General features: G+C 50.6%; 1 protein-coding gene across 5 annotated transcripts in view; it reads right to left on the bottom strand.

Moving 5' to 3' along the window:
• The window catches only part of INPP5A (inositol polyphosphate-5-phosphatase A), a 243,125-nt gene that overhangs the window by 170,677 nt on the left and 49,613 nt on the right, over positions 1–22,835 (bottom strand). For 2 of the 5 annotated variants that reach the window (XM_073019477.1, XM_073019480.1), the window contains exons 1-2: positions 1,443–1,476; positions 1,286–1,327 (exon numbers count right to left, since the gene is read on the bottom strand). In XM_073019477.1, the coding sequence (XP_072875578.1) occupies positions 1,286–1,327; positions 1,443–1,461 (61 nt within the window). In that variant the 5' untranslated portion in view covers positions 1,462–1,476. Of the gene's footprint in view, positions 1–1,285; positions 1,328–1,442; positions 1,477–22,835 lie in introns of those variants that run through there. The other 3 variants (XM_073019478.1, XM_073019481.1, XM_073019479.1) reach the window with 2 other exon arrangements.

The following is a 22,835-nucleotide window of genomic DNA, read 5'->3' as shown; positions in this document are numbered from 1 at the left end:
CCTATGGAGGTACTTGGATGCTGGCTACAGAAACACCATTCCATGCTGGGGGCCTCACCACATGGGAGCACTGGTGGGCAGGACACAAGCCTGAGGGCACAGAGGTCCCCACCCCTCCCGGCTGCCCCAGCTCCACCACTGGCCCAGCACCTCAGCCCCCGGTCGTGCCACCCCCCAGGTTCCATGCCCCCATCCCCCTACAGAGGGCCCCCAGGCCTCCACTCTGGCCTCCCCAGCCCATCCCCAACCAACAGCCAAACACACCTGAAACAGGATTTCAGTCCCTGGCTCAGCCCTTGTTGTGTGTCTGAACACAGGAGCAGCTCCACCGTCCAGGCCACCCCACCCTGACGCTGACCTCGCCACCAGCCCCTGGAGCCAAGCCTGGCCACCATCATGCCCATGGCCACATCACCCTCCTTGCCCGCCAGACCTCCCCCATGCACCCAGTTCTCAGAGAGGCCTCTGGCGCCACTCCACAGGCACACCTGCTCGGCCACAGGCCCCAGGCAGCTCCTTCCATGAAGACCTGCGAGGGCACCCAGCCTCTCTTCACAGTGGCATCTGCAGCATCCGCACCAGAGCACGGCACAGTACCAGGCTCCATGAACACCAGCCCCTTATTAGTCAGGGGGTCTGTGCCTTGGCCTGGCAATGCCGGCCCGAAACCCTCCACACCGGTCGCCTCCCCTAGTCCAGCAGCCACTCTCTGCACAGAGCCACCCCAGCCCCTTGAAACCCTCCAACCAGTCACCTCCCGCAGCTCAGCACCCACTCTCTGCACAGAGCTGCCCCAGCCCCTTTAAACCCTCCGGGCAGGTCACCTCCCCCAGCCCCGTGCCCACTCTCTGCACAGAGCCGCCCCAGCCCTTCACGCGGCCTCGCCAACTGTCTGGCCCCCACACAGCCTTGTACTGCATGAACCAGACCTGCTGAAAAGCACACCCAGCCTCACTGCCAGCTCTCCATGGCCCCACTGGGGACGCTGACCCAGTCCTGGAGGGAGCCCCCAGGTTCTCTGAACCCTGCGGGGAGCAGGGAGGGAGCCGGAATATGAACAGTGAGCCTGAGGAGGATCTGGCCAGGCTCACCGGCAGGCAGGCAGTGGACCGACTGTGGCACAGAAATGTGTTGCCCGGCACAGGCAGTGTTGCTGAGAGACCCAGCCACAGCCTAGGCCTGCGCTCCCCATAGACACACCAGACTCCATGGAGGAACACCAAAGCGAAAAGGCACCTTACTGCTAAATAATGAATCCAAAATAACATGTTTCAGTGGTTCTTACCTGGTAAAATTCCCGAAGCCAGTTCTTCTGAAGGTTTTCCGGCTGTAAATTAAGAAGAAAAAGAAAAGTCAGACCAATGGCCCAGCCCTAAACGGAGCCCAGAGAAGCGCCTATGAAGACAAGGTGGGGCAGGAGTGGAGGTGCAGCCCAGGCCCACCTGCATAGAGGAGCTCCATCCGCGTGGGGAAACGCCAGTCCCACCAGGCGACCCAGCTCTGTATGGGGGCTCTGCTCTGAGGTCTGTCCCAGGGACATGGCACACGATGCGATCTGTCCTAGTAAAGCGCAGGTGGAGTCCCTCGGACTCCACAGGGGTGGCAAGGAGGGGAAGGCCCTGTGTTGTTCCAGCTTCCAAGCCTCCCAGGGAAGACACAGCTCAGCCAGTAACCCGGTTCCAACAAGCAAGACGGTGGCACCTTTTCACACCTGTCCCTCCCTGGGCCAAAGCCCCCTTCACGGGCACTAGACAAAGCTGAGCTTTGTGGAGTACAAAACATCACGGTCACACATTGTATTTCTGTGTGTTTGGGGCAAAGAGCAAGGTGCTTTTACAGAGTCAGTCACAACTGTCAGAATCTTCAGGAAGCACTTGCTAGAGCCATCAACAGAAAACCTACCCCATGCCACACACGTGCACACACATGCACACACATGCACACACGCAAGGAAACTCCAGCCCCACCACAGACACCCAGGCCCCAGGAAGCTCCTGGACAGAATCGGAGGAGCCAAGCGCAAGCCTGAAAATGCCACTGCTTCAAGAGAAGGGGATGGCCCAGTCGCTCTCCCGCCCTGACAGCTCCGCTGAGCCCCAGGCCACCTGGCTGCTCCTGGGTTCTGTGCCAGCTCTGGCTGAGGGCAGCACAGCCATTCAAACCCGAGAGTGGAGAGGCCGCCGCGGACGAGGTTGCGAGCAAGCACTCAGCGTGAGCCGCCCACGCTCAGGAAGCGCCCCAGCTCCAACATCACCCACGTGGAGGGACCGTGGAGGGACGGAGTCAGCGTCTAAAAGGGTATAGTTTCCATTTTGTGAGATAACAAAGTTCTAGAGATCCATTAAACAACAATGTGAATGTACTTAGCACTAAGGAACTGTACACTCGGAAACGGTTAAGGTGGTAAATGTTGTGGGGTTTTGCCGTGATTGAAAACAATAAACAAGGCCCTGCCCCAGCCCCCATCAGGACGAAAGCCCCTGCCCTGGTCTCAGCCTCTATGGCCGTGGGCACGGGGCCAAGGCATGCAGGCCGCCAGCGCAGCTGGGCCCAGACTCCGCACCATGCACACGAAGCAGCATCACTAGGCTGGCCACATGCCAGGCGTGCTCCTCCCTTCACTTGCTGACGGGTCTAAGAAGCCTAACAAGCAGGAAGGCTGAATTTTAGATAAATTAATGAAGGAAAAAAGAACCTGACCAAGAAACAAGAGCCTCACAGACCACAGGACTGAGCTGAGAACACCGTGGCCCCAGGCTTCAAAGACACACAACCCCGGCACACGCACACACAAAGGGAGAGAATCACCCACTGCGGCTCCGAGGGCCCCCATGCCCTGCCCTCCATGTCCAGGGACCTCCTTGTGGGACCCATGCAACCGCTCCAGCAGGAAGGGGGGCCATCAGCCCACACCACTGTCCCACTACTGAGGACCCAGCAGGAGGGGAGGCCATCAGCCCACGCCACTGTCCCGCCACTGAGGACCCAGCAGGAGGGGAGGCCATCGGCCAACGCCACTGTCCCGCCACTGAGGACCCAGCAGCAGGGAAGGCCATCGGTCCATGCCACTGTCCCGCCACTGAGGACCCAGCAGGAGGGGAGGCCATCGGCCCACGCCACTGTCCCGCCACTGAGGACCCAGCAGGAGGGGAGGCCATCGGCCCACGCCACTGTCCCGCCACTGAGGACCCTCAGCCCACACGGACAGCCTCCATTGGCCCCAGCTCCTACCAGCAAGTCCCCATCAAGGGTCCCACCCCATATCCAGCTGCAGCTGCTTGCCAGGCAGCCCTGTCCAGGAGCCGCCCTAAACACCAAAGACAAATGTGACAGTGGACACCCGGACACACCGCTCACTGTGTGCACCTCGCCCAGCACCACACACTCCAGCCCGATTCATGGGTCACGACCTCATTTCAATCATGGATATGACTTCCCCAAACACTGACTGTGGATCCACTGAGGTCAGTAAGCCCAGATGGTCCTAATACAGTGCTCTAAACAAAGACATCCGTGTTTGCTGACTGTTTACGAGGAGGCACTCAAAGGCTGTGAAATAATTAGACCAAAAGTCTAAATGAAAGATGAGACCAAAAACACTCCAAAGAAGGAAGAGAAGAAACGTGAAAAAAAGACGAGGCCCTCAAGGCCTTCAGTTCTTGTCTCTGGCACACACCCCAACACTAGTCAGGGTCACTGTGACAGCCCGGTGACCTTGGGGCCCTGCCCAGGGGCCAATTTCTGGCCCACATGGCGCTGCTGCGTCTCCCTGGCTGACCCTGGTTTGGAAGCTCCCAGGGCCTCCTGGGCCGCATCCCACTGTCCCACCAGCCTCCCTTGGCCTCAGTGCCACTGTGTCACTTCCGGGGCATCCCCCAGGGGATCCACGCCTTCCCCATCCCCCCCATCCCTAGCCCCTTCTACCTCCCTCCTGGGGGATCCACACCCTCCCTGTCCCCAGCTTCTTCCCCCCCTTCTCTCCTGGGGGATCCATGCCTCCCCATCCCCAGCCCCTTCCCCTTCTCTCCTGGGGGATCCATGCCTCCCCATCCCCTCCCCATCCCCAGCCCCTTCCCCTTCTCTCCTGGGGGATCCATGCCCTCCCCATCCCCCCCATCCCCAGCCCCTTTCCCCTCCCTCCTGGGGGATCCACACCCTCCCCATCCCCCTCCATCCCCAGCCCCTTCCCCCGCCCCGGGGATCCACACCCTCCCGGTCCCCTTTCTGTCCCTAGCCCCTTCCCCCTTCTCTCCTGGCAAATCCACACCCTCCCCGTCCCCAGCCTCTTCCACCCCTTCTCTCCTGGGGGATCCACACCCTCCCGGTCCCCTTTCTGTCCCCAGCCCCTTCCCTCTTCTCTCCTGGCGAATCCACACCCTCCCTATCCCCAGCCCCTTCCCCCTCCCTCCTGGCAGATCCATACCCTCCCCATACACCCTCCCCATCCCCTTCCCCTTTCCTGCTCCCTCTTAGGGGATTCACTCCTCCCCATCTCTAGCCCCTTCCCTGCCCCCTCCTAGGAGATCCACCCCTACCTGTCCCTAGACCCTTCACCTCCTCTCCCTCTTAGCAGATCTACCCACTCCTTGTCCCTAGCCCCTTCCCCACTCCCTCCTGATGGATCCACTTCTTTCCCATCCCCAGTCCCTTCCCACTCCCTCCTCAGGGTTCTCCCTGCCGTGTCCTTACCTGCTTCCAGTCTACACTCTACAGGCAGCCAGGGTGATCCTCAGAAAACACAAGTGGATCCACCCTCCAGGGCCCTCCTGCTGTCTCAGGGTAAAGGGCAAAGGCCTTCCAGGTCGGCACAGCCACCAGGCCCTGAGCCCACGGCCTCCCTGCCCTCCCCTCCACCTGCTCTACTCTGGGTCTCAGACATTTGGTCCTCTGGCCCCAGGGCCCTTGCAGTTTCTCTTTACAGACTGGCAACGGCCCCTATGCCTTCACTGCTCACAGGTCCGGTCAAATACCATCTTCTCTATCAGTTCAATTTTCCCTGGGTCACTGAGCTTCCCCAGGCCAACAAGTAACCCCTAATCCCAGCGTTTTCCCATCCTGAGCAGTGAGGCTGCATCATGTCCCTTCCTTGTCTTCCCTTCATCTGGGAAAAGGACATTTCACTCTGCAGCCCCACATACCCACAGTGTGCAAGTGGGATAGCTTGAAGAGTTGATATAACAAGCAAACCTTTTCAACCACTATCGAGCTCTGGGCAAACACACCACAAGAAAGCTTAAGACACCCTCTTCCCCCCAAACCCCACCAAATAACAAACGGGGGGAAGAGGAAGAGAAGGATGCTCCAGGGGCAACAAAGCAGGGTCTGACAGCATCCTCGCTCCTGAACGCATCAGTCACAGGAAGGGAGGATGTTTCCAGGGCGGGACGGAGAGGGGACCCCGACGGCGCGGGGTGGGATAGAGAAGCAGCAAGAACCTGCGCGTCCTGATAAAGGGACTCAGAAAACAAGACTGGAAATGTATCCAGAAACAAATACCAGAACAAAAGCATCCCTGAAAAGGAGAGAAAACTGACCAAGTCCAAAAAGAGAGTAGGAGTCTTTATTTAAAAACACGCGAAAGGCTGGGAGTGGTGGCTCACACCTGTAACACTACTAGCACTTTGGGAGGCCGAGATGGACGGATCACAAGGTCAGGAGATCAAGACCATCCTGGCTACCACTGTGAAACCCCGTCTCTACTAAAAAAAAAAAAATACAAAAAAATTAGCTGGGCCTGGTGGTGGGCACCTGTAGTCCCAGCTACTCGGGAGGCTGAGGCCAGAGAATGGCATGAACCAGGGAGGTGGAGCTTGCAGTGAGCCAAGATCATGCTACCGCACTCCAGCCTGTGTGACAGAGTGAGACTCCGTCTTAAAAAAAGAAAAAAAAAGAAAAAAAAAAAAACAGGTGAGAAACATCAGCAGCAAAACCTGAACACTGAAAACCAGAATTCCCGAGGTGCCGGGCAGAACTCAGGTGACACAGCAGAGCCCAGAACTCAGAAAGGAAAGACCACGGTGACCCACAGTGTGTCCACACAGTACAGAACCCAGGGCTGAAAACGGAGGCAGGGAAAGTGGGACAGAGTGTTTCTGTTACAAACTGACAAAACACAAGTAATAGAATGTATTAAATCAGCAGGTGGGGCCGGGAGCTGAGAGGCTGCCTAAGAATCCCGATACCTTCCAAAGCAGAGCATTCCTAAATGTGTTCTAAAATTAAGATGTATTCTTAAACTCTACATTCTTCAAGTTGAGAAAAGTTTTCTTATCCTTAGAGGAATTGTAGAAATTTATCTCTTGCACCAATAAATATTTATCTCAAATTCAGAAGTTCCTTGAGTTTCACTTCAGTGTCTGTTTCTCCTGACAATTTGAGCAGGATTAAATTTAACTGGTGAAGCACAGCCTGTCCTCCTTGCTGGAGCTCTGCAGACTAGGACATTCATCCCACATGGACAAGGGTTCTTTCTGGGCAGTGGGAGCTGGAGTGATCTGTACTTTTCTATAGTGCATATTCTTAAGGGAAGGGGGAACAGACCATACAAAATGATTCCATTTCAGTGGGAAGTACTAAAAAAACTGAGCTGATCCTTAGTGTGTTTGCTCTACCGCCCCTAACAGAGAACACCTGCAGGAGAGACCAAGCGGACAGAGGCAGCCTGGCCCACAGCTGCCCCCAGAAGGCCCAACTCTTCCCATTTGTTGCTGTGGAATGCAGAGACGTCAGCAGGAGAGATTGAGGCATTTCACGCTGCTGAGGGAAGAGGCAATAATTGACAAGGAATACTAGGACTAGTTAAATATTTACTTTTAAAATGCTATATTAGATCCTTTCTTTATTCCACAAAGAAATTAAACTCCAGATGGATTCAGGAGATGAACATAAGACTTGAAACCACAAAGGAATCAGGAGAGAAAATAAGCAAATAGCTGCCGTCGTGGGAGAAAAAGAGCTTTTCTAGACGCAAAAGGAAAGAAAGGACCTCTGAGAGAGAATGTGCCTATAGATTACCACCCACAGTGAACACACTCAATACTGGATGACAGAAAGCTTTCCCTCTAAGAGTAGGAATGAGACCAGGATGCCCGCGCTCATCACTGCCATTCAACACTGCACTGGGAGGCCTAGCCTGGCCGATTAGGCAAGAAAATGAAAGAAAAGGTACCCGAATGGGAACAGAAGAAGTAAAATTATCTCTGTTCACAGACTACATGCTCTTATGCATACAACACCCTAAAAATTCCACCAAAAAATTGATAGAAATAAGGCCAGGCGTGGTGGCTCACACCTGCAATCCCAGCACTTTGGGAGGCTGAGGCAGGTGGATCAGCTGAGGTTAGTTGTTCAAGATCAGCCTGGCCAACATGACAAAACCCAGTCTCTACTAAAAATGCAAAAAATTAGCCAGGTGTGGTGGTGCACGCCTGTGGTCCCAGCTACTTGGGAGGCTGAGGAGTAGAATCGCCTGAATCTGGAGGCAGAGGTTGCAGTGAGCCGAGATCGTGCCACTGCACTCCAGTGTGGGTGACAGAGTGAGACTCCATCACAAAAATTCAGCAGTTCAGCAACGTGGCAGGATATAAGATCAACACACAAACAACAGTGGTGTTTCTATACACTAACAATGAACAATCTGAAAAGAAATTTTTTAAAAATTGCATTTATGACAGCATCAAAAAGAATAAAAAACTGAGAAATAAGCTTAACCAAGGAGGCAAAAGACTTGAACACTGAAAGCCACAAAATGTTGATGAAAGAAATTCAGACATCCGTTCCATGTTCACAAACTGGAAGAGTCAATGTCATTAAGATGCTGTTGCTACCCAAAGGATCTGCATATTCGATTCCATTTATATAAAAATCCCAATGACTATTTTTTGTGCAGAAATAGAAAAATTCATGCTAAAATTCATATGGAATCTCATGGGACCCTGAATAGCCAAAAATAGTCTTGAAAAAGAACAACAAATTGGAGACCTCACACTTCCTTATATGGAACTTACTACAACCTACAGTAAGCAGCCAAAACAGTGTGGTCCTGGCACAAGACAGACGTGTGGACCAACGGAATGGAATAAAGAGCCTTGTATATATGGTCAAATGATTTTTGACAGTGGTGCCAAGACCATTCACTGGGTAAAAGAACAGTCCTTTCAACAAATGAGGCTGGGAAAACTGGATAACCACATGCAAAAGAATGAAGCTGGTTTCTTACCTTACACCATATATAAAAATTAACTCAAAATGAATCAAAAATCTAAAACTATAAAATTCTTAGGAAAAAACATAGGTGAGAAACTGTGACATTGGATTTGACAATGACTTCTTAAATGCAACATCAAAAGCACAGGCAACAAAAGAAAAAATAGACAAGCTGGACATCAAACTTAACAACTTTTGTGCATCAAAAGCCACTATCAATAGGATGAAAGACAAACCACAGGATGGAAGAGAACGTCTGCAAGTCACGTGTCTGATGACGGGTTAATATTCAGAATATATTTTTAAACCTCCTACAACTCAACAACAAAACGACATACAATCCCATTAAAATGGGAAAAGGACTTGAACAGACAGTTTTCTAGAGGAGACATATGAAACAGTCAACAAGTACATGAAAGGATGTTCATTATCACTAATCATTAAGGAAATGCAAATGAAAACCATAATGAAACACCATTTCACACCCATCAGGATGGATATTACACAAAATAAAACATTAAAATCAAAAAGAGAAAATAACAACTGTTGGGATGAGGTGGAGAAATGGGACCCCTTATGCACTGCTGGTGGGAATGTAACATGGTGCCATCACTATGAAGAAAAATGGCACCTTCTCCGAAAATTAAACAGAATTACTATACAGTCAAGCAATTCCACTGCTGGCTATATTCCCCATATGGTTTGGCTGTGTCCCCACCTAAATCTCAACTTGAATTTTATCTCCCAGAATTCCCATGTGTTGTGGGAGGCACCCAGGGGGAGGTAACTGAATCATGGGGGCCAGTCTTTCCCATGCTATTCTTGTGATAGTGAATAAAAGTCTCACGAGATCTGATGGGTTCATCGGGGGTTTCTGCTTTTGCTTCCTTCTCATTTTCTCTTGCCGCTGCCATATTTAAGAAGTGCCTTTCGTCTCCTGCCATGATTCTGGGGCCTCCCCAGCCATGTGGAACTGTAACTCCAATTAAACTCTTTTTCTTCCCAGTCTTGGGTACATCTTTATTGGCAGTGTGAAAACAAACTAATACAGTAAACTGGTACTAGGAGTGGGGTGTTGCTGAAAAGATACCCAAAAATGTGGAAGAGACTTTGGAACTGGGTAACAGGAAGAGGTTGGAACAGTTTGAAGGGATGAGAAGACAGGAAAATGTGGGAAAGTTTGGAACTTCCTAGAGACTTGTTGAATGGCATTGCCCAAAATGCCGACAGCAATATGGACAGTAAAATCCAGGCTGAGGTGCTCTCAGGTGGAGATGAGGAACTTGTTGGGAACTGGAGTGAAGGTGACTCTTGTTATGCTTTAGCGAAGAGACTGGCAGCATTTTGCCCCTGCCTAGAGATGTGTGGAACTTTGAACTTGAGAGATGATTTAGGGTATCTGGTGGAAGGAATTTCTAAACAGCAAAACATTCAAGAGGTTACTTGAGTACTGTTAAAGGAGTTCAGTTTTATAAGGGAAGCAGAGCATAAAAGCTTGGAAAATTTGCAGCCTGAATATGTGATAGAAAAGAAAAACCCACTTTCTGGGGAGAAACTCAAGCCAGCTGCAGAAATTTGGCAAGGAGCCTGGTGTTAATCCCCAAGATCATGGGGAAAATCTCTCCAGGCCATGTCAGAGACCTTCCTGGCAGCACCTCCCATCACAGGCCCAGAGGCCCAGGAAGAAAAACTGGTTTCATAGGCCAGGCCAAGGGTCCCCATGATATGTGCAGCCTAGGGACTTGGTGACCTGTATCCCAGCCACTCCAGCCATGGCTAAAAGGGGCCAACATACAGCTCGGGCTATGGCTTTAGAGGGTGGAAGCCCCAAGCCTTGGCAGCTTCCAGTGGTGTTGAGCCTTCAGGTGCACAGAAGTCAAGAACTGAGGTTTGGGAACCTCCACCCAGATTTCAGAAGATGTATGAAAATGCCTGGATGTCTAGGCAAAAGTTTGCTGCAGGGGTGGGGCCCTCATGGAGAACCTCTGCTAGGGCAGTGCAGAAGGGAAATGGGGGGTCAGAGTCCCCACACAGAGTCTCTACTGGGGCACAGCCTAGTGTACGTGTGAGAAGCGGGCCACCATCCTCCAGACCCCAGAATGGTAGATCCACCAAAAGCTTGCACCATGTGCCTGGAAAAGCCGCAAATACTCAACGCCAGCCCATGAAAGCAGCTGGGAGGGAGGCTGTCCCATGCAGAACCGCAGGGGCAGAGCTGCCCAAGATCATGGGAGCACACCTCTTGCATCAGTGTGACCTAGATGTGAGACCTGGAGTCAAAGGACATCATTTTGGAGCTTTAACATGTGACTGCCCTGCTGGATTCTGGACTTGCATGGGCCCTGTAACCCCTCTGTTTTGGCCAATTTCTCCCATTTGGAACGGCTGTATTTACCCAATAGCTGTACCCCCACTGTATCTAGGAAGTAACTAGCTTGCTTTTGATTTTACAAGCTCATACATGGAAGGGACTTGCCTTGTCTCAGATAAGACTTTGGACTGTGGACTTTTGGGTTAATGCTGCAATGAGTTAAGACTTTGGGGGACTGTTGGGAAGGCACAACTGGTTTTGAAATGTGAGGACAGGAGGTTTGGACGGGCCGCGGTGGAATGATATAGTTTGGCTGTGTCCTCACCCAAATCTCACTTGAATTGTATCTCCCAGAATTCCCACCTGTTGTGGGAAGAACCCAGGGGGAGGTAATTGAATCATGGGGGCTAGTCTTTCCTGTACTATTCCCATGATAGTGAATAAGTCTCAAGAGATCTGATAGGCTTATCAGAGGTTTCCACTTTTGCTTTTCTCTCATTTTCTCTTGCTGCCACCATTGAAGAAGTGCCTTTTGCCTCCTGCCATGATTCTGAGGCCTCCCCAGCCATGTGGAACTATAAGTCTAATTAAGCCTTTTTCTTCCCAGTCTCAGGTATGTCTTTATCAGCAGCATGAAAACGAACTAATACAATTCCCTAAAGAACTGAAAGGAACTTAAACAGATATCTGTATACCCACAATCAGCCAAAAGGTAGAAGAAACCCAAGTGTCCCTCCATGGATAAAGTGACAAAATGTGGTCTATCCACATAATTCAACCTTGAAAAGGAAGGGTATTCTGACTATGCAACAACCTTGAGAACATTATGCTAAGGAAAATAAGCCAAACACAAAAAGACAAAGATTGTATGATCCCACTCAGGTGAGGTATCTGGAGTCATCAGATTCATGGAGACAGAAAGTCAAATGCTGGTGACAAAGGAGCTAGGGGTGGACAGGGATTCAGTGTTTAACGAGAGCAGAGCTGCAGTTTTACAAGATAAAAAGATCTGGAGACAGATGCCAGTGACGGTTACGCAACATTATGAATGCATTTCATGCCACTGAACTGCACCCTTAAACATGGTTAAGATGGAAAATGTTATACTTATTTTACCACATTAAAAAGGCGGGGGTAATCTCCATAGCCACAGCGCCACTCAAGCAGCCGAGCCACAGCTGGGGCTCCACACGTCTGAGAGCTGCACTTTACTCACCTCATATAAAATGAAAAAAAGAGAAAGTCCTGACCCTAGCAGTAGGAAGGGTAGGTCCCAGACGCCCAACCCAAGCAAAACCGAAACAGAAACTGCAATTGAAATTAAAACAGACAGTAAATCTGAGACCTGCCCAAAAGGCCCAGAGTCACTACGCATACCACAACCCCACAGCATGCACCAAAGACCCAGAGTCACTACACGTACCACAACCCCACAGCACACACCAAAGACCCAGAGTCACTACGCGTACCACAGCCCCACAGCACGCACCAAAGACCCAGAGTCACTACGCGTACCACAGCCCCACAGCACACACCAAAGACCCAGAGTCACTACGCGTACCACAGCCCCACAGCATGCACCAAAGACCCAGAGTCACTACGCGTACCACAGCCCCACAGCACACACCAAAGACCCAGAGTCACTACGCGTACCACAGCCCCACAGCACACACCAAAGACCCAGAGTCACTACGCGTACCACAGCCCCACGGCATGCACCAAAGACCCAGAGTCACTACGCGTACCACAGCCCCACAGCATGCACCAAAGACCCAGAGTCACTACGCGTACCACAGCCCCACAGCATGCACCAAAGACCCAGAGTCACTACGCGTACCACAGCCCCACAGCACACACCAAAGACCCAGAGTCACTACGCGTACCACAGCCCCACGGCATGCACCAAAGACCCAGAGTCACTACGCGTACCACAGCCCCACAGCATGCACCAAAGACCCAGAGTCACTACGCGTACCACAGCCCCACAGCACGCACCAAAGACCCAGAGTCACTACGCGTACCACAGCCCCACAGCACACACCAAAGACCCAGAGTCACTACGCGTACCACAGCCCCACAGCATGCACCAAAGACCCAGAGTCACTACGCGTACCACAGCCCCACAGCACACACCAAAGACCCAGAGTCACTACGCGTACCACAGCCCCACAGCACACACCAAAGACCCAGAGTCACTACGCGTACCACAGCCCCACGGCATGCACCAAAGACCCAGAGTCACTACGCGTACCACAGCCCCACAGCATGCATCAAAGACCCAGAGTCACTACGCGTACCACAGCCCCACAGCATGCATCAAAGACCCAGAGTCACTACGCGTACCACAGCCCCACGGCATGCACCAAAGACCCAGAGTCACTACGCGTACCACAGCCCCACAGCATGCACCAAAGACCCAGAGTCACTACGCGTACCACAGCCCCACAGCACACACCAAAGACCCAGAGTCACTACGCGTACCACAACCCCACAGCACACATCAAAGACCCAGAGCCACTACGTGTACCACAGCCCCACAGCACACACCAAAGACCCAGAGTCACTACACGTACCACAACCCCACGGCATGCACCAAAGGACAAAACACTGGAAACAGGAACGAGCAGACACACGCAATGCACAGAGACGTTAATACAGTTTTTACAAATGCTCTGCACATAAAAATATCCCCATCCAACATGTAACGCTATTGTTCAACTTGCCTAATGCGTTCCTGAAGACGTGTAAGAAATTATGTAATTTCTTAAAATTCACAACTGAAATGACAATATAATATCCTAATATCTGACTCAAATTTTATCCCACTGAATGTAAGGACTTTCACAACAAACCACAATATCCTCAATGAAGAAAATCTGGGTATAGAAACTTCCCACCACCTGCAGGAACAGGGGAGACGCCTGAGTCCTTGTGGATGAGCTGATAGACAACATCCAGACCCCCCGACACATCTCCTGAGACTCTGAGAGAAGAGGGAGAGGACAGTGGCAGAAACACTGAGAAGAACAGAAAAGGTTCTGTCACTTAGGGCTTCAAATTGCTAGAAAATAAACCCTCGGCCACGAAAACACCGCAAGTGCACGTGCACACACACACCTACATGCACACACACACCTACATGCACACACACATGCACACACACGCACACACATACAGGAGCCTGCACACAAACACATGTGTATGCACACACACATGCACACACACATGCGCACACACACACGCGTGCACACACACACACGCACACACATACAGGAGCCTGCACACAAACACGTGTATGCACACACACACGCACACACACATGCACACACGCACTGCACACACACATACACACACGCACACACACATGCACACACACATGCACACACACACATGCACGCACACACATGCACACACACATGCACACACACACTGCACAAACACACATGCACACACACACATGCACACACACATGCACACACACGCACTGCACACACACTTGAGCGTCCTCTTCTGCAAGATTAAAGATAAAAATGAAATTTTTAATGTACATGTGCCAGAAGCTTTTATAAAATTAGACCCTGCCTACCATGACACCCTTTAATTGAGGGCCATTAATCCTGCCCAAACTGGGCTTTGCTGGGCCCTGCCACCATGCCACCACACCACGTCCATGTGGCTGTCCCACTGGGTGACGGGCACAAACCAGAGAGACTGGACCCTTTCCCAGGAGCAGCTCTGGCCTTGGAGGTACAGCCCATGTTTGGTTAATGTAGTTATTTTTAAAACCACTGAAGTGAAAATAAAAGATAAACAAACTAGGTCTTAAAGAAATGCTCAAATGTCAGCCCACAGGCCAAGCAGCTCTGCGTATTCAGCCACCATATAACACATGCCTTCTTTTTCTCTTAAACACCCACAAATTCTTCTCTTGGCATCAAAGAATAAGACAAAAACCATCAAATATGGGAAATGTTTAAAAAAAAAACTCATTCCTTTTCAATGTGGAGTCACTGACTCTATATCTGAGAGTCAGTCCTAAAAAAAGTAATTTTAAACAGCAAAAAGGCTCTGTCAACAAAGAAGTTCATAATAGCATCATTTATAAGAGAATTACAGTTAGAATTCTGCAGAAGAATATTACAGAAGACTTCTCAATAAAGAAAGTTACACAGGGCGTCCACGGAAGGAATGGAGAGGGAAGCACCAAAAACAAATTTATTGGATGATAAAACGTGATGTGGAGATAGACAGGGTGCCAGTGGCAAACACCGCAATGTGGGTAAGAAAGGCAGTGAGCTACACACCCACCAACAAACACACAATGTGGGTAAGGACAGCAGTGAGCTACACGCTCACCAACAAACACCGCAATGTGGGTAAGGACAGCAGTGAACTACACACTCACCAACAAACACCGCAATGTAGGTAAAGACAGCAGTGAACTACACGCTCACCAACAAACACCGCAATGTGGGTAAGGACAGCAGTGAACTACACACTCACCAACAAACACCGCAATGTAGGTAAAGACAGCAGTGAACTACACGCTCACCAACAAACACCGCAATGTGGGTAAGGACAGCAGTGAACTACACGCTCACCAACAAACACCACAATGTGGGTAAAGACAGCAGTGAACTACACGCTCACCAACAAACACCGCAATGTGGGTAAGAAAGGCAGTGAACTACACACTCACCAACAAACACTGCAATGTGGGTAAAGACAGCAGTGAACTACACGCTCACCAACAAACACCACAATGTGGGTAAAGACAGCAGTGAACTACACGCTCACCAACAAACACCGCAATGTGGGTAAGAAAGGCAGTGAACTACACGCTCACCAACAAACACCGCAATGTGGGTAAGGACAGCAGTGAACTACACACTCACCAACAAACACCACAATGTGGGTAAAGACAGCAGTGAACTACACGCTCACCAACAAACACCGCAATGTGGGTAAGAAAGGCAGTGAACTACACACTCACCAACAAACACCGCAATGTGAGTAAGAAAGGCAGTGCGCTACAAACTCAACAACGAACACCACAATGTAGGTGAGGACAGCAGTGAACTACACACTCACCAGTGATTAAAATAACAAGTATTATGTTAGGCATATGTTACCAAAGTAAAGATTTACAATGAGCACACACTGACATGGAAGACACTTATACCCTAAAAAAATCGATTGAACACAAAATAAATCACACCTCACACAAGCCCCCACCGGCAGCAAGCAGTCCACAAGGCCACCTGCAGATGTGGCCCTGCAGAAACTGCATGCCCTGGCCCCCTTCCTCGCTGTGGCCAATGCAAAGAACCAGCTGGCCGCCGAGGGTCTGCGGAGACTCCACAAACGGTGCCAGCATGTCACAGGAGCCCCTCACACTGAGCACTGTCAGCACTCCCAACAGTATTCTCAACAGGAAAAGGGGGAAAAAAAGAAAAAAACGTCCAAAGGTCGGAGTGGGTATTTGAGGCAGAGATACTTCTTTTCCTTGTCTTTATTTTTAACACGCCTATAATCGTCGTGCATTACTTTCACATTTTTTAACTCTGAATTTCAAAGGCTTTAGTAAGAAGACAATGAAAGCCACTTTGGCCAGCATCTTAAATAATTGCCTGTCACTAAGAGCAATAACAAAGGGCAAATGGCAGACGGGGAGAACCATGGAGAATCCTGTACAGCCTGCAGGGCTGGGCGGGGACCGCCTCCCGGAGAGCTCCAGGCAGGCAGCTGTGGGGCAGAGTCCCCACCTCAGGAAGAGCTGCTACAAGTGAGCCAGCAAAGACAACCACCCCAACACACATGCCACACACGTGCAGGCACACACCCACCACACCACACATACACATCACACACACGCACCACACGCAGTACACGCACACGAAACACACACACCACAGACACACCACACACACAACACACACAAGACACACCACACCACGCACACACCACACCCAACACACATGCCACACACGTGCAGGCACACACACCCACCACACCACACATATGCACCACACACACGCACCACATGCAGTACACGCACATGAAACACACACACCACAGACACACCACACACACAACACACACAAGACACACCACACCACGCACACACCACACCCAACACACATGCCACACACGTGCAGGCACACACACCCACCACACCACACATATGCACCACACACACGCACCACACGCAGTACACGCACACGAAACACACACACCACAGACACACCACACACACAACACACACAAGACACACACCACGCACACACCACACCCAAACACACATGCCACACACGTGCAGGCACACACACCCACGCCACACATACGCATCACACACACGCACCACACGCAGTACACGCACATGAAACACACACACCACAGACACACCACACACACAACACACACAAGACACACCACACCACACACACCACACCCAAACACACATGCCACACACGTGCAGGCACACACACCCACCACGCCACACGTATGCACCACACACCACACCACAGACACACCACACACACACAACACACACACAACACCCACTACACACACCACACATACCACACACAACAAACACACCACACCACACACACACCACACCCAAACGTGCAGGCACATCTACCATGCCACACATACGCACCATACACACACGCACCACAGGCAGTACATGCACACAAAACACACACACCACAGACACACCACACACACAACACACAAGACACACCACACCACACACACACCTCACACATGCCACACACGTGCAGGCACACACACCCATCACTCCACACATATGTACCACACACACACCACAGACACACCATACACACACAACACACACCACACACAACATACACCACACATACCACACTCAACAGACACACCACACCACACACCACACCCAAACACACGTGCAAGCACACACACCCACCATGCCACACATATGCACCACACACACCACAGACACACCACACACCACACACAATACACACAACAGACACACCACACACACACCACACCCAAACACACATGCAGGCACACACACCCACCATGCCATACATATGTACCACACACGCACACACCACAGACACCACACACACACAACACACACAACACACACAGATACCACACACACACCACACTGAAACACACATGCCACACACGTGCAGGCACACACACCCACCACACCACACATACGCCGCACACACACATGCACCACACACCACCCATGCCCAGGCACGCAAATGCACCCCACACACTCACATACCACACGCCTATGCGTATGGGCACACCTACACACACACGCTCAAAAGCCACCTAGGCTGTTGCTACAGGACTGGTCGGTGCAGATGACGGAATGTTTCCACGGATGCAGGAAGTCTCAGCACGTTCTGCAGTGATGGACGCGTTCTAGATCTGCACTAGCCACGTCTGTCCTTTAAATGAGGCTACTGGTGACTGAACACTTTTTTTATTGTATGTAATTTTAGTTTATTTAAATTTTAATAATCACGTGGTTAGAGGCTACATTTCTACACAGCACAGCTCTGGATCACAGCACAAGAAGGAAAGCTGTAAGTTTCTGTTATGAGACAAACACAACATTGGTAATATAAACAGGATGAAGACAGCATATGTGCAAAAGGGAAACCTTCAAGCCAGTTTCACGTGTGCACTTGTGTGTACTGCGACACACACACCCCAAAGATCCAGCAGCACATTAAAAACTTCACACATAGTAAGCAAGCGGACTATTCTATACATACATGGGTGATTCACTGTTAGGAAAACCGCTAATACAACTGATCATACCAACAGATCAAAAAAAATCTAATGATTATCTTTATAGTTCCTGGCAAACAAAGAATTCCAGTTATGGCCGCAACCTACAAGAGCTTTGAAAATTTCCAAAATTAGTGCCAGACACCAAACTACAGATCCATGAAGCCCAGAGAATATCAAGAGAATAAATACCAAACAATCTATACCTAGACAGATCATATCCCAATTGTAGAAAATCACAAAGAAAATATTGAAAGAAGCAAGAAAAGAAAAAGTACATCTTAGCTCTAGAGGAACAAGGACCAGAACTAGAGTGAACTTGTCAACAGGAACCACACCAGCAAGAAGAGGGTGGAGGGACAACCCCCCGCCCCGCCCCCTCCAATCACGTGCGCAGCAAAATCATCCTTCAGAAGTGAAAGAAAAATAAACTTTCTCACACAAAAAAGTAGACGTGCCCTGTAAGTCATGTTTAAAAAGTTCTTGAGGGAAGAAAATATGCTATGAGTCAAAATTCTGGATGCACACAGGGAAGAAAAAATGATGGAGAATAAATGAAGGTTTTTTTTAAGTTTACTGAGAAGTTCTTCAATAAAGTCAACAACCATTTGCCAGAAAATTGTAGTGTGGGATTCCAGCAGGCCGCAGGGCTCCCCACGCCCGCATTCGCATCCAGGATAATTCCCGTCCCCAGGGCAGGCGGGACCTATGAACCGGGGCAGACGGCACTCCCATGCCTAGGCTGAGGCAAAGGTGAAAGGGTCAGGTAGACACAATGAAGCTCCATCTCCAGCTGACCTTAAGTTAATCAAAAGGGAGATAATCCTGGGTGGGTCTCATCTGATCCATGAGCCACTCCTGAGTGAGTCTAAAGGTCCGAGGCTATAAGCAGAGGGCAGTCTCTCGCCCATGGGCTCTGGCGCAGCAGGAAGCCATGAGTCCTACAACCACAGGAAAATGATATCTGCCAAGCACCCAAGGCAGTCTGAAAGCAGGCCCTGCCTAATTGGGCCTCCAGATGAGAACACAGCCCCCTGAGAACAGGCAACGTGACTGCAGCTGTGTGAGACCCCAGCAAAGGACTCAGCGGGCTGAGCCCCAGTCTCCACCCTACAGAAGCATGAAACAACAAACTGGTGTTGCTTTAAGCCATGACATCCGCCGCCACCTGTGACACAGCACAGAAAGTCCTGCATGTGCCTCAGATTAGGACTATACATGTCTATATCAGAAAATAAAATTAATATTATTTTAAACATTTTTGGTCAAGCACAGTGGCTCACACTTGTGATTCGAGCACTTTGGGAGGCCAAGGTGGGCAGATCACCTGAGATCAGGAGTTCGTGACCAGCCTGGCCAACATCGTAAAACCCCATCTCTGCTAAAAATAGCTGGCTGTAGTGGCACACACTTGTAGTCCCAGCTACTCGGGAGGCTGAGGCAGGAGAATCGCCTGAACCCAGGAGGTGGAGGCTGCAGTGAACTGAGGTTGTGCCACTGCACTCCAGTCTGGACCACAGAGCAAGACTCCATCTCAAAAAAAGCCAAAAAGCAAAACAAACAAACAAACAAAAAGCATTTTTGCCCCACTCAGATTTTGTTTTGGTATAATACCTACAGTAAGACTCCAATTTAAATGTTTCCCCGAACAGTTAACAAACTATCTTACAATGGATTGTTAAACTTTACGAATCCTCCTGTTCCTCACGCTACTATGTAGTCAACCTGTCCCTCCCTCTCTCAGGTAGCTTAACCAAATGTGTGCTTCACTTATGTTTTCAAACTCTTGCCATTTCCTTAACTTACTGTCTTTCAGGATTTTTTTTCTGTATTTTATTCAATAATTTTTGGATTTATATAATCCTTCCAAAATTCCATTTATGGCACAGTTCTATACTCTAGCCTTATGAGTGAAATGCTTTGTCTGTTCACTGTTATTATTTCTTGTTTAATAGCAACAACAATGAATACCACGCTGAATACCACGCTGAACACCATGCTGAATACCACGCTGAACACCACGCTGAATACCATGCTGAATACCACGCTGAATGCCATGCTGAATATGATGAATACCACGCTGAATACCACGCTGAACACCACGCTGAACACCACGCTGAATACCACGCTGAATATGATGAATACCACGCTGAACACCACGCTGAATACCACGCTGAATACCACGCTGAATATGATGAATACCACGCTGAACACCACGCTGAACACCACGCTGAAAATGAATACCATGCTGAATATCACGCTGAACACCACGCTGAACACCACGCTGAACACCACGCTGAATACCACGCTGAACACCACGCTGAACACCACGCTGAATACCACGCTGAATATAATGAATACCACGCTGAACACCACACTGAACACCACGCTGAATACCATATGAGACATGGATTTGAAACATCCCACCCCACACGCTGATGCCTCATCCCAGAGCCAGCTCCTTCCTCCTGGGCAAACCTGGCCATTCCCTCGGACACGGAAACACAGCAAGGGTGCCCATTACGCCCAGTGCCACTTCACCTGACATCCTAGGGGGAGGGAACAAGATCCGAAAGGGAACACACGTGGGGGCGCAGCTCCAGGAAAAGAGACTCTGAGCTCCCTGCACTTGTGGCCAGCGTCAGAGCACAGCTGGAGGAGCAGAGAAGCGGGGAGAAAACGGACAGACAGCAAGAGAATCCAGGAAAGCAGGAGGTCCCAAAATTTACAGACAAAACAACAGCCATCACAGACACCAACAACAGCCAGGCAGAAGGCCTGCTGGAAGAGAAGGCCCACTTCCCATGCAACAAGCAAGGAAAAAGGTAACCTCACCAATGACCCTTTGCACATGTGAACATTGTGTAAGAGAAAAACTTTAAGACATTCCTGAAGGAAACGAACAAAAGCTTAGAGTCCATGAAAAGACCCCTCTTGTTTCCAGAGACCATGACTCAGCGCCATAAAGCTGTCAGTCCTCTCCAAGCAAGCACAGAAATAGCCCTGGCCCCATCCCACTGCCTGCGAGCGGCCCGCCCCCGCCCAGCCCAAACGAGACAAGGTGATTCTAAAGTTCATATGGAAAAATAAACTATGACTCAAAATCCAAACACGATCTTTAAAAAGAGTAAGTCAACTCTAACTTTTTTTAAACTTTGGCATGGCAAAATCAAAAGACAAATGTCAAACTGGTTGGAAATATTTGCAATACATATCACAGATAATTAATCTTCTTGAAATTGGAAGAATCTTAAAAGTCAAGGGAAAAATAAAAAAAAAAAAAAAAAAAAAAAAAGACGGAAAAATGGGCAAAGGCCCCACAGAGGAGTCACAGAAGATCCGCGAATGATGCCATACACGAGGAGCCTCCTCCCGTCAAGCTGGGAGTGGGGCTATGCCGCCTTCCCCGTGACAGCAGCCTGGGCCTTCAGACTGGCAGCACGAGAAGCTCCCAAGCTCACCCTGGTAATGTTCTTGCCAAAATCTCTAAGTGAAAACCAAGGAGCAACCAACTATCTAACCATGGACAGGACAGCTAACCATGGAGCAAGCAATGACCACAGTGACCCACACCGTGGGCCGCCCTAAAGACAAGTGGGCTGGACTCTTTCAGATGGCAATGCCAGAAAGACCCAAGCAGGGGTCTGAGACGAAAAGACTCAAACATTAACGACCTCCAAAGTCGGTGCATGGCCCCCACGTACATCCAGGAAGAGGGAAGAGGGGACTCAGTGCTACCGGGGCTGTCTGGAAGCAACAGGGTGCGGTGACTCTAAACGTGACGCTTGAGATCACTGCACCCAGGACCCATCGCTGGAGGGTGCAACCAGCATGATGGCTGGAACGTCCACCAACGCAGGCCCCACTGACATCTTCACAAGTGTCGCAATGTCCGCACCTGCGTTCCAACAGTGTCTCCCCCACACTCCTCCGTGCCCCAGGAAGTGCTGGACACAGCCAGCCTGACTTCCCAGCCTTCCTGCCAGCGGACAGCTGCTGGACACCAGCTTCACTTCCAGTGCGGACAGTGTGGGGGACATCATGGAGGCCACACTGTCCCTCCCCACACAGGACAGCGTCACTACATGGAGACCACACTGTCCCTCCCCACGGAGACCACACTGTCCCTCCCCACACAGGACAGCATCACCAAGGATGGACACAACACTGTCCCTCCCCACACAGGACGGCGTCACCACGGGGACGGAGGCCACACTGTCCCTCCCCACACAGGACGGCATCACCACGGATGGACACGACACTGTCCCTCCCCACACGGGATGGCGTCACCACACCCTCCCCACAGGATGGCGTCTGACCACTGCAGGAGGCCCCATCCCTGGCGTCCCTCGCCAGCAGCACATCCTGACCAACTATTTCGAGCCAACTTCTGGAAAGCTCAGGTGCTACAACTCTCAGCCACCTTCGAGCCTCCCCTTTAAAGACCCCGTCCTTTTCCAGTGATGATGACGATGTGAAACCATCCGTGCAGGAGCTGTGGGTCCCGTCGAGGGGCTCC

The sequence above is a fragment of the Chlorocebus sabaeus genome, chromosome 9 (assembly GCF_047675955.1).
Source record: "Chlorocebus sabaeus isolate Y175 chromosome 9, mChlSab1.0.hap1, whole genome shotgun sequence".
NCBI lineage: Eukaryota > Metazoa > Chordata > Mammalia > Primates > Cercopithecidae > Chlorocebus > Chlorocebus sabaeus.
Note: the sequence above shows the minus strand (reverse complement) of the source record. Positions and strands in the feature narration are given on the sequence as shown.